General features: G+C 42.0%; 1 protein-coding gene across 1 annotated transcript in view; it reads right to left on the bottom strand.

Annotated features, from left to right (window-relative positions):
• Positions 1 to 11,828, bottom strand: part of RFC1 (replication factor C subunit 1) — a 76,054-nt gene extending 64,226 nt beyond the window's left edge. Inside the window, 1 exon segment of the mRNA XM_017883760.1 lies at positions 11,674 to 11,828. Within this exon segment, the coding sequence (XP_017739249.1) occupies positions 11,674 to 11,676 (3 nt within the window). The 5' untranslated portion in view covers positions 11,677 to 11,828.
• Between the last annotated feature and the right edge of the window lie 1,267 nt (positions 11,829 to 13,095).

Consider the following 13,095-nt stretch of genomic DNA (forward strand, 5'->3'; position numbering starts at 1 on the left):
TATATATATATATATATATACACACACACACACACACAAAAGGCCAGGTGTGGTGGCCCACACCTGTAATCCCAACACTTTGAGAGGCCAAGGCGGGAGGATCATTTGAGCCCAAGAGTTCAATACCAGCCAGGGCAACACAGGGAGACCCCCATCTCTACAAATTAAAAAAAAAAAAAAATCAGCTTGGTGTGGTGGCACATGCCTGCATGCCTGTAGTCCCAGCTACTCAGGAGGCTGAGGTGGGAGGATCACTTGTGCAGCAAGAGTTTGAGGCTGCAGTGAGCCATGACCATCACACCACTGTACTCTAACCCAGGCAACAGAGCAATACCCTATCTTAAAATACACACACACATACACACACACACACACACACACACAACATGTAAAAAAGGGTTCCTACAAATCAATAAAAGATAACCCAACCAATAGAAAAATAAATAAAAGCTCTAATAGGCAAAGTATAAAAGAAATGTAAAAAGCCAACAAACATAAAAAATGCTAGATGTCACAAATAAGCAGATACATTAAAACTTGATCATTTTCCCCTAAGTTTTAAAAGACTGATAATGCCCATATCTGTCAAGGATGTGGGGAAACAGATGCTCACACACTCTACTGCTGATAGAAGTAAAAACTGGTATAACCTCGGTCGGATACGATGGCTCACGCCTGTAATCCCAGCATTTTGGGAGGCCGAGGCGGGTGGATCACGAGGTCAAGAGATCGAGACCATCCTGGCCAACATGGTGAAACCCCATCTCTACTAAAATACAAAATTAGCTGGGCATGGTGGCGCACACCTGTAGTCCCAGCTACTTGGGAAGCTGAGGCAGGAGAATCGCTTGAACCCAGGAGGTAGAGGTTGCAGTGAGCTGAGATCATGCCACTGCACTCCGGCCTGGTGACAGAGCGAGACTTCACCTAAAAAAAAAAAAAACTGGTATAACCTTTATGGAAGGCAATCTAGCCACACTTATCAAAATTTTAAAGGTACATACCCTTTGCCCAGTAATTTCATTTCTAAAAGAAATGGTAGGCAGGGCGTGATGGCTCACGCCTGTAAACCCAGCACTTTGGGAGGCTGAGGCAGGTAGATCACAAGGTCAGGAGTTCCAGACCGTCCTGACCAACATGGCAAAACCCCGTCTCTACTAAAAATACAAAAATTAGCTGGGCGTGGTAGTGTGTGCCTGTAATCCCAGCTACTCAGGAGACTGAGGCAGGAGAATCGCTTGAACCCGGGAGGCAGAGGTTGCAGTAGGCCAAGATCATACCACTGCACTCCAGCCTGGGGAAATAGTGCAAAACTCCGTCTTAAAAAAAAAAAAATTCATTGAACACATGAACTGTTATTTCTCAGGCCACTGACCTTCACAACTGCCCTCAGAAAGAGAGGTTCTTGATTATGTAAAACAAAATAAATGGTAGATTTGTTTTTAAAGATTATGTATTAAAAGAATCTTTAATTGGGATTAACTTTGTGCTATGACTTTACCTAAGAAATGTTAAGAAGGTATTAAATCAATGCTGATTATATAGTATTTCTGAGTTAATAAAATTGAGCTTCTATAACTGATTTTCTGTTACTCTCATATTACAATATTGTGGCTACAAAAAACAAAAATATACTTTCACTTTTATTAGGACATTTCCTCTTCTTCAAAATTTGTTTTAAGCCAAACAAATAAGTTTTTTTAAAGAAATCAGAAATATCTCTAGATTTATAATTGATGTTACTAATTTAACAGTCTAGCATGAGTCTCAAAAACGTCTCTGAGGAAAACACTGGTGAGTGAAATGTAAGTGTGGTCTGAAAAACCTTTGAACAGTAACAAGTTCTAGCTAGGAAGAATTTTAAGAGCCCGCATCAACTCTTTTCATTCAATCATTCATTTATCCATTCAAGAAATATTTACTCAGAGCCTTTTATGGCCCAGGAACTATTCTTGATGCTTGGGATCAACAAAAGCCGCTAGGTCTCTGTTCTTGTGAAGCTTTCATTCTACTTTCTGTTCCTAATCTTTCTTTAATCTGTCTTTAGAAAACAAAGCAGAGCACAGAAAAGAGAACAGATGAAATAAAGCACACTGAGGGAACAGAAATAGAGAATGGAAATTACTTCCCCTACTCACCCCAGTATCTGTTAAGTCTACCTGAGAGGCCACTCCCATGAGAGCAAAAAGACCCATTTCTACTGCTGTTGTGACAAGGGGGAAGTATAAGATTCTGAAGTCAAAATATTTATTATCATTGAGCTTTAGACTACGCATTCAATGAAACACTCTTATCACAGAAGTTTCCAAGTACCTGATCCAAAAATACAAACCGACACAGGCATATTAAATAGCAAATTGAAACAATTACCTAAATTAGGTTTAAAAAAATAAGTTATGTTTTCATACCTGCATAACTAAAGCATTTGAGACTGTTTATGCCTGATCGAACGGTTTATTTCAGAATTTTGACATTTTCACCAGGGCTAATGTACTCTGATTATGGTTTTTATTCATCCAGGAGCTAACTTTTTTTTTTCTTGATACAGAGTCTCCCACTGTCGCCCAGGCTGGAGTGCAGTGGGGCGATTTCAGCTCACTGCAAGCTCCACCTCCCAGGTTCATGTGGTTGTCCTGCCTCAGTCTCCCGAGTAGCTGGGATTACAGGCACCCACCACCATACCCAGCTAATTTTTCTGTATTTTCAGTAGAGACAGGGTTTCACTATGCTGGCCAGGCTGGTTTCGAACTCCTGACCTCACAATCCGCCTCCCAAAGTGCCAGGAATACAGGCGTGAGCCACAGCGCCCAGCCCAGAAGCTAGCTTTCTACAACTGACTTCTGAGCCAAAAAAATCAAATTTAAACTACTTAAATAAACACAGAAATTAAGTCCAACCGGGCCGGGTGCGGCGGCTCACACCTGTAATCCCAGCACTTTGGAGGCCGAGACGTGTGGACCACCTGAGGTCAGGAGTTCGAAACCAGCCTGACCTACATGGAGAAGCCCTGTCTCTACTAAAAATGCAAAATTAGCCGGGCATGGTGGTGCACACCTGTAATCCCAGCTACTCGGGAGGCTGAGACAGCAGAATCGCTTGCACCCAGGAGGCGGAGGTTACGGTGAGCTGAGATTACGCCATTGCACTCCAGCCTGGGCAAGAGCGAAATTCCGTTTCAAAAAAAAAGAAATTAAGTCCAAACTGAAAAGAAACCTACAACATAATAAAATAACTGTATTTCTCTAGGCTATATTATTCGTCAGTAAGTGTTTTAATAGCTTAGATATAAAGTCATGCAACAGTGCTAGAGATGTTTTTATACCAGGAAGTTTTACCTTCTAGTTTATTTACATTTTTAGTGGAAATATAAAGTTTACTTGTACTTATCCATTCCTCTAATATTTGTGAAAAACTCACCGTGAGCCACACATTATACAGCAGTTCCCTCTCCTTGTGGCCCCTGCCATTACAGAGCTTATATGCTAGTGAAGGAAGTTGTCAATACCTGCAACAAGTTGCTCATTTATTAAAATAAGCCAAAATGTGTGCCAAGGAAACAAAGCAGGTGCTCTCCCACTCATCATGCCAGTTGTTTTTATGCTTTTGTGGATGAAAGTACATATATTTTCCACAGATACATGAAAAAACAAACATTTACACAAAACTTTGTATCCAATGTTAGGGGTTTTCCCCTAAAGCCCATTGGGAATCCCAAGTCAAAACTCCGGAACCACACACTCACACTGTGCGAACTAACTCACGCCTACTTAACCCCAGTACCACTTATGTACATACTGATACTTCCTAAATCTTGTGTCTGTTTCTCCAGACCAGCTCTGAACTCCATATTTATGCAGCCAACATGCAGCCAAATCCATCTCTGTGCAAATCCCCCAAAGGTACCTCCAACTAATAATGTCCTCAACTAAATTTATCTTCAGCTGGGACTTGCTTCTCTCCCTTTATTCCCCATCTCCATGCACAGCACCACCATTCACCCAAAACAGAAACATGGCCACTGCTTTTCCTTCTCACTCTGACCTTCCACCTAATCATCCAACCTAAACTATCTCCCAAATACTGCTGTCTTCTCCCCTCTATTCCCACTGCTACTGCCCTGATTCAGGACTTCATTTGTTTACTTAACACACCTTTCTAGAGGCCTCACTCTGTGCCATGCAAGGATTTGAGCTCTTTTAAAATATAAAGTCATTCAGCCCATCAATCAACAAGTAGATAAAAAAAACTGTGAGATATATATATATATATATATATATACACACACACACACACAATGGAATACTACTGAACCATAAAAAGGAATAAATTAATGGCATTCGCAGCAACCCAGATGGAACTGGAGACTATTATTCTAAGTGAAGTAACTCTGGAATGAAAAACCAAACACTGTATGTTCTCACTCACTTATAAGTAGGAGCTAAGCTATAAGGATGCAAAGGCATAAGAACAATACAATGGGCTGGGCGCAGCACTTTGGGAGGCTGAGGTGGATGGATCACAAGGTCAGGAGATCGAGACCATCCTGGCTAACACGGTGAAACCCCGTCTCTATCAAAAATACAAAAAATTGGCTGGGCATGGTGGCAGGAGCCTGTAGTCCCAGCTACTTGGGAGGCTGAGGCAGGAGAATGGGGTGAACCAGGGAGGCGGAGCTTGCACCACCTCCTGGAGCCGAGATCACCACCGCACTCCAGCCTGGGCGACAGAGCAAGACTCCCTCTCAAAAACAAAATAATAATAATAATAATAATACAATGGACTCTAGGGAGTCAGGGAACCGGTGGGAAGGAAGTGAGGGATAAAAGACTACAAACTGGATTCATACATACTACTCAGGTGATGGATGCACCAAACTCTCACCTGTTCCCCAAAAACCCATGGAAATAAAAAATTTAAAATAATAGTTAATAAATAAAAATGAAGGCAACACAAAAATATTTTCTTTTTTTGGCCGGGTGCAGTGGCTCACACCTTAATCCCAGCACTTTGGGAGGCCAAGGCGGGTGGATGGCTTGAGGTCAGGAGTTCAAGACCAGCCTGGCCAACATAGTGAAACCTCATCACTACTGAAAATACAGAAATTGGCCAGGTGCAGTGGCTCACCCCCATAATCCCAGCACTTTGGGAGGCCGAGGCAGGCAGATCGCCAGAGGTCAGGAGTTCGAGAATAGCCTGGCCAACATGGGGAAACCCCGTCTTTACTAAAAACACAAAAAAATTAGCCAGATGTGGTGGCACATGCCTGTAGTCCCACTTATTCGGGAGGCTGAGGCAAGAGAATCACTTGAACCAGGGCAGCAGAGGTTGGCAGTGAGCCAAGATCACGCCACTGCACTGCAGCCTGGGTGACAGGGCAAGACTCCACCTCTATTAAAAAAAATAAAATAAAACAAAATTCAAAAATCAGCTGGGCATGGTGGCAAGCACCTGCAGTCCCAGCTACTTGGGAGGCTGAGGCAAGAGAATTGCTTGAACCTGGGAAGCGGAGGTTGCAGTGAGCTGAGATTGTACCACTGCGCTCCAGCCTGGGCAACAGAGCGAGACTCCACCTCAAAAAAAAAAAAAAAAAAGAAGAGAAAGCAAATTATGTGTTCATTTTATCTCTGAAGAGTACACAGTTTTATGCAAAATAAGTACCGCAGTACACTGCAGAGTGGTTGACAAAATACTGTATTTTGGTTTTACTTCTCTATTTTGAAAGTAATAAAGAAATACAAATATTTCTGGTTAATATTTTTTAAAAGTCCATCAAATCCATGAGCAGAAATTGATTATCATCAACATACTTCACAAGTCTATCTAGGTATAAAAATATTTTATCCTAAAAATCACTAAAATGCAAAATCATATATCTGAATAAATTATAAAATGATCTAACTAGTGGGAGGACAGAAAAAAAAAAATCATGAAATAATTTTAAAGTATTTAAGCCAGGCACAGTGGCTCACGCCTGTAATCCCAGCACTTTGGGAGGCTGAGGCGGACAGATTACCTGAGGCCAGGAGCTTGAGACCAGCCTGGCCAACAGGACAAAACCCCGTCTGCTAAAAACAGAAAAATCAGTCAGGTGTGGTGGCACACGCCTGTAATCCCAGCTACTTGGGAGGCTGAGGCAGGAGAATCGCTTGAACCTGGGAGGTGGAGGTTGCAGTGAGCTGGTATCATGCCACTGCACTCCAGCCTGGGTAACAGCGAGACTCCATTTCAATCAATCAATCAATAAACAAATAAACAAAATATTTAAAATTATATTAAGGCCTTATACTTTGCAAGCAAGCTTTCTCCCTAAAAACAGGAAAAAGTATGTCTGCTCTTGCCACTTGTACTCAATGTTGTCGAGTTTCTAGCAAAAGAATTAGGCAATAAAATGAAATAAAAGCCACCTACATTGAACAAGAAGTAAACCCATGTGTTTTCAGATGAAACAATCTTACAGAAAAACATAAAAAATCCACTAAACACTTTGAATAATGAGTTCAGCAAGGATACAAGATCAATATACAAAAATCAATTGTATTTCTGTATACTTTTGCAATAAACGATCCAAAAATGAAATTAGGAAAGCAGTTCTGGCCGGGCGCCGTGGCTCATGTCTATACTTTGGAAGGCCGAGGCGGGTGGATCACGAGGTCAGGAGATCGAGACCATCCTGGCTAACACGGTGAAACCCTGTCTCTACTAAAACAAAAAATTAACCAGGCATGGTGGTGGGTGCCTGTAGTCCCAGCTACTCAGGAGGCTGAGGCAGGAGAATGGCATGAACCTGGGAGGCGGAGCTTGTAGTAAGCCGAGATTGTGCCACTGCACTCCAGTGTGGGGGACACAGTGAGACTCGGTCTCAAAAAAAAAAAAAAAGAAAGCAGTTCCATTTAAAAAATCACCAAAAAGAATAAAATACTTAGGAATATATTTAACAAATGAAGTGTAAAACTCATACTATGAAAAACTACAAAATACTGTTTAAACAAACTGAAGACCTAACAAATGAAGGCATCCCACATTCATGGATAGGAAGATTTAATATTGTTAAGATGGCAATATTCCCTAAATTGACCTACAGATTCAATAAATTTCCTATCAAAATTCCATGTGGTATCTTTGCTGATTCTAAAATTCATATAGAAATTCAAGGAAATGGAATAGCCTAAACAATCTTGAAAAAGAACAAAGGTGGAGGACATACTTCCTGACTTCAAAAATTATTACAAAGCCACAGTAACGCAGTGTGTTGCTGGCATTCAGATAGATATACAGATCAATGGAATAGAACTGGGAGTTTAGAAAACAACTCTCACATTTACAGTCAACTGATTTTTGACGAGGATGCCAAGATAATTCATTGGAGAAAGAAGAGTCTTTTCAAAAAATGATGCTGGGACAACTAGATTTCCACATACAAAAGAATAAAGTTGGACCTCTATACTTCACACAATATATAAAAATTAACTCAAAAATGGATAAAAGTCCTAAATGTAAGAGCTAAAACTACAAAGCTCTTAAGCATAAATCTTCATGACCTGGGATCAGGCAAGAGAAACTTAAATGATGAAAAAAAGGCAGACACTCAAGGATATGGAGGGAGAGTATTTCAAAGAGAGAAAACAGCAACAACAAAAGCTCCAAAAGAGAAACAGAACCAACCTAACACACTCAAAAGACAGAGAGAGGCCGGGCGTGGTGGCTCAAGCCTGTAATCCCAGCACTTTGGGAGGCCGAGACGGGCGGATCACAAGGTCAGGAGATCGAGACCATCCTGGCTAACCCGGTGAAACCCCATCTCTACTAAAATACAAAAAACTAGCCGGGCGAGGTGGCAGGTGCCTGTAGTCCCAGCTACTCGGGAGGCTGAGGCAGGAGAATGGCGTAAACCCGGGAGGCGGAGCTTGCAGTGAGCTGAGATCCGGCCACTGCACTCCAGCCTGGGCAACAGAGCGAGACTCCGTCTCAAAAAAAAAAAAAAAAAAAAAAAAAGACAGAGAGAGAAAATCAGAGGTAGGTAGGGGCCTTAGAGGCCAAGTTCAGGTACATACGCATGGCAAAAGCATATCATTTGGCAAAAATGATATTATAACAAAGTCAAGCACTGCTCCAGGGAGAGCATTCCACATAGTAAACCATGATGTGAAAGCTGCCTCTAGGAGTGGAGCAATGAAACAGTTCAGACCACAACTTATTTAAACTGACCTCACAGCTCTTCAAAAGGCTGTTCCTTAAGTCTCATGTGTGTTTAGTTCAATCTTATGCATATTTTCAATAATTATACCAACCAATTAATTGTATATGCTGACTTCTTAAAAATGGCATCTGTCAGGTTTTATTCAAGTTTTGTGCAAACAATTAAATCTCAATGAAATTCAAATGTCCACATGGCTTCTTTATTTTTAATTTTCTTTCTATTCCTTTAGTAGATAATATATTCACATGGTTCAAATTTCAAAAGGGTAAAAAGTCTCCCTCTTATCCTGCCTCTCAGACACATACTTCCCATCTCTGGAGGCAACAAATGTTATCAGTTGGTTCCTTCTGTATCTTTCCAGAGAGATTTTTATTTTGGCAATTGTTTCATATCAGAGTATAAAGTTTTCTCAATTTTATAAAGGTTGCACAGTATTCCACTGTGTGAATACATACACTTTATTTCTTTATTGATAACTTTTAATTAGAATTTTTGTTTTCACTGCAGCTTCCAAGGCAAGAGCTGTCTATGGATGGGCTTCAGAAGACAAGTGAATAGGCCAGGAACAGTGGCTCATACCTGTAATCCCAGCACTTTAAGAGGCCGAGGCAGGTGGATCAATTTGAAGCCAGGAGTTCCAGACCAGCATGGCCAACATGGTGAAACTTCATCTCTACTAAATATAAAAAAATAAAATAGCTGGGCATGGTGGCACACACCTGTAATCCCAGCTACTGGGGAGGCTGAGGCATGAGAATCGCTTAAACCTGGTAGGCAGAGGTTGCAGTAAGCCAAGACTACACCACTGCACTCCAGCCTGGGCAACACAGCAAGACTCTCAAAAAAAAAAAAAGAAAAGAAAAGAAAAAGAAGAAGAGAAGTGAATATGCCAGGCACAGTGGCTCACGCCTGTAATCCCAAAGCTTTGGGAGGCCAGGGTGGAAGGATCGCTTGTACCCAGGAATTAGAGGTGGCAGTGAGCTATCATCACACTACTGCACTCCAGCCTGGGCAACAGAGCAAGACCTTGTCTTAAAAAACAAAAAAAAAGAAAAGAAAAGAAAAAAGAAGATAGGTCAGTGCCTTAAAATGGTGTGTATGTGCCTATATGCATTTCTCTGGGCAGAAAATTTGCATATCATTCCCTATATTTATCAAAGGAAACTTTAACTAAAACAAAGATTGAGAACTACTGTCCTTCATACTCAATGACACAATTTGAGGGAAAGAAAAAAAAAAAACAACTACTGTCTTATAACTTTGCACAGGTGTTCAATAAACATTTGTTGAATCAATTTTAGTCTAGGGTTTTGCTAATTGTTGCACTAGAGACTGGAGGGCTAAATTAAATATCAATATAATACAAAATTCTTATCTACCTCATAGAACGTTTTCCCATTAACAACAAAACTGACTAATTTGGCCTATTTCTTTTCTGAGAAGAGGTCTATTTTTTATCTGCACCATGAACAGGAGTATTAAAGAAAAGAACCAAAAGTAAAAGGACCCGAATGATCAAAAGTTGACCACACAAGCTATGTTCACCATAAATGACAGAGGAATCTACCATGCCTCTTAAAATCTATGTAACTTTCCATAGAGTCCTTTCTGAGAAAATAGATCATTGGTAGCTGTGTAGTTGCCTAACATGCCAGGCACCAGAACGGAAGCTTTACCTATACATCTTGCTTAATTCCCAAAACAATCACTATGGCAGCTATTATTTTCCCCTCTTACAGATAAGGAAATAGAAGCTTAAAGAGATTAAACGTGGCCGGGCGCGGTGGCTCAAGCCTGTAATCCCAGCACTTTGGGAGGCCGAGACGGGCGGATCACGAGGTCAGGAGATCGAGACCATCCTGCCTAACACGGTGAAACCCCGTTTCTACTAAAAAAAATACAAAAAACTAGACGGACGCCTGTAGTCCCAGCTACTCGGGAGGCTGAGGCAGGAGAATGGCGTAAACCCAGGAGGCGGAGCTTGCAGTGAGCTGAGATCCGGCCACTGCACTCCAGCCTGGGCTACAGAGCGAGACTCCGTCTCAAAAAAAAAAAAAAAAAAAAATAGATTAAACGTAAGCTATTTACTTGCCCAAGACCACGTAACTATTAAACTAGACCATACTAACATAGTAATATAACAATAAATTAATCTATAAACCATTAAACTAAAACATTACCACGTTCTTCATCTTCAAGACTCCAAATCTCATCAAGCTTCCAAAATACCACAGTGCCTTGACCTCCAAAATGTAATGATGATCATTATAGGGAGGTGGTATAGCATGGTGGCCAGAAACACCAAGATTCTAATTCTAGTTCAACCACCTGCTAGTTGCATGACACACTGCTTAAATTCCAAAAAAAGGCTTGTCCTGTCTGTAAAACGTAATGGATGGGGTTGAAAAAAAAAAAAAAAAAAAAAAAAAAAAACATGAAAAACCAACAGTTCACATACTGACCTAAAGAAGATGGTTGGTACAAGGCAGCTACTCTCATTACTGTTGCCCTTTATTGAGAAGAAACACAAAGGACTGCAACGTTTCCCAATGTGGCACAAAATTTTCACCCCCTAGAATGTTGTCTCTGTGACAAGTTGAAAAAAATTATATTGGATTGTTAAGTATCTTCTAGCTTAATGGAACATTTTAAATTGTCCTTTAAAAATATTTCAAACACAGAGTCATATCCATTGCCATACCATCAGGAATGTCTGCTTTGCTGGCTGCATAATTATTTCACTTTCAATTTGTCTGAATGTTTTATCCAGAATTATGCAGTGAGGTTTGGGTTGTTTTAAGATTATTTTTAACACCAGGTGATAAGAGGATGACAGCTGTCAAATGTCTTGCATCTGTTTCTATTCGCTGCACTTCTTTTTCCTAGTAAGCCGTGTTATCCTTTTGACTCTTATGAACTCATCTAAACAAAATAAAATATCCTCTCCATGCCCTCGGTCTCAGCACCGCTAAGGTAATCGTTAATGACAAGTGGAGATGAGACGAGCTGAGCTGTTAATGATAAAAGTTTAAGGCCCTACACAATATATTCCCTAAGAAAAGTTTGTTACATTCTTCTCCCTCATGACCCAAAGCTTGAAATCCACGCCTTAGGCTGTACTCAAACTGTGGTTCGAGAAAGGCCGAACAAGAAAATAACTTTACCAATGCGTCCCAAAACCACCATCCATCCTTCCTCTGTCCCTTTCTCCCTTCCCCCAGGAGTGGGGGGGGAAAGTGCAAGTACACGTAGCAACAAAATCCCTGCGCGCTAGCTGCCGCCCAGAGCTTCAGCCGGCGGTGCACGGAAAGTTTTGCGTCCAGTACCCAGTGTGCGGCCCCTTCTCTGCCTTTGCTCGCCTCCGGAGCCACCCACCGCCATCCTCCCCCACCCTGCATACCAGGAGTGCCCCGTCCACACCAGGCCTGCAAAGCCTCCCCAGACCCCGAGCCGCACGGCCTCCCCCAGCGGCTCACCATCGCAGCCCCAGGATGAAGGCGCTGGCTGGCTGGCCGGCCGGTTGATGAATCCGTTATCGGGGTTCAGGATCCATTCGCGCCAACAACTTCTCCCGCGAAGTGGAAGAAGGCGAAGATAGCGGCGCGCGGTGATGACGTCAGGAGGCGCGAGCTTTCCTTCCGTCCCACCCAGAGGCGGGAGGTTCGACGCCTGCCCAGGTGCCGCCCGGAGGGCAGGCGGGCCGCTGCCATCGCAAGGAACCACGGTGCTGTGGTGTGAGCTCGGTTTTTGGCACGGGCACTAAAGTAGGTGAATCCTATATTGGTTTCTTTGGAAGGCGGGGGTACCCAAGTACCTCCCGATTACACGTCTGGATAGTGCACTTCCCTACAGTAACTTTCAAAAGTTTTTACTACTAACTGCAGTAAGATAAACGTTTTAGCTGCGCATTTTACATATTATGTATAAATATCTATTCTGTAATAGGTTTCATCAAGCGGCCGGACGCGGTGGCTCACCCCTGTAATCCCAGCACTTTGGGAGGCGGAAGCGGGTGGGTCACCTGAGGTCAGGAGTTCGAGACCAGCCTGACCAATAAGGTGAAACCCCGTCTCTACTAAAAATACAAAAATTAGCCAGGGGTGGTGACATGTGCCTGTAGTCCCAGCTACTCGGGAGACTGAGACAGGAGAATTGCTTGAACCCAGGATGCAGAGATTGCAGTAAGCCAGATAGAGCTACAGCCCTCCAGCCTGGGCAACAGAGGGAAAGTCTGTCTCAAAAAAAAAAAAAATACCGAAAGCTTTGGAGTAAACCAGTTTTATGTGAATAGATAAGCAATTGAATCGTGGAACAGAATGAAACATTTGCGTACGATTTCAAGAGAAAAATGAGACCATAAAGAGTTCAATGGAGAACGCAGTATCTCCAGCTTTGGCTCTAGCTACACTTTTGAAATTCTCACCCATCCACCCCCTGTTGGGTCTTGCACTCTATGATACCAACATCTCTAGGACGAAAGATATCAGAGCCTGGAATACAACAGAGGCTGAACATCGACAGCTTGTATTTATTAAACATTTATTGTTATATGTGCAGCTCTGGACTAGCCTAGCTCATTTTATCCCCATCATGACACTGAGTACTCTTATTCCCAATTTACAAACAGACTGTTACTTATTAACAGGACCTCACTGCACTGGTCCCTCTGAAGCCAGGATGCTAGGTCTCCATCCCCACCACGTGCTATTTATCTGACCAAGGGCAAGTTACTGTGCCTCGGTTTTGTCTTAGCAGACACATCACACAAATTTTTGGCCATAATTTTAGAGGACCTACGCCAATTTATAATGTTCATTGTGTTATAAATCAATAAATGAGTAAATAAGACACGTAAAAAGTTGTACGTATCTTTTATATTACATTCCTCTTAATTTTGC

This window comes from Rhinopithecus bieti, unplaced genomic scaffold (assembly GCF_001698545.2).
Source record: "Rhinopithecus bieti isolate Rb0 unplaced genomic scaffold, ASM169854v2 scaffold_13349, whole genome shotgun sequence".
NCBI classification, from domain to species: domain Eukaryota; kingdom Metazoa; phylum Chordata; class Mammalia; order Primates; family Cercopithecidae; genus Rhinopithecus; species Rhinopithecus bieti.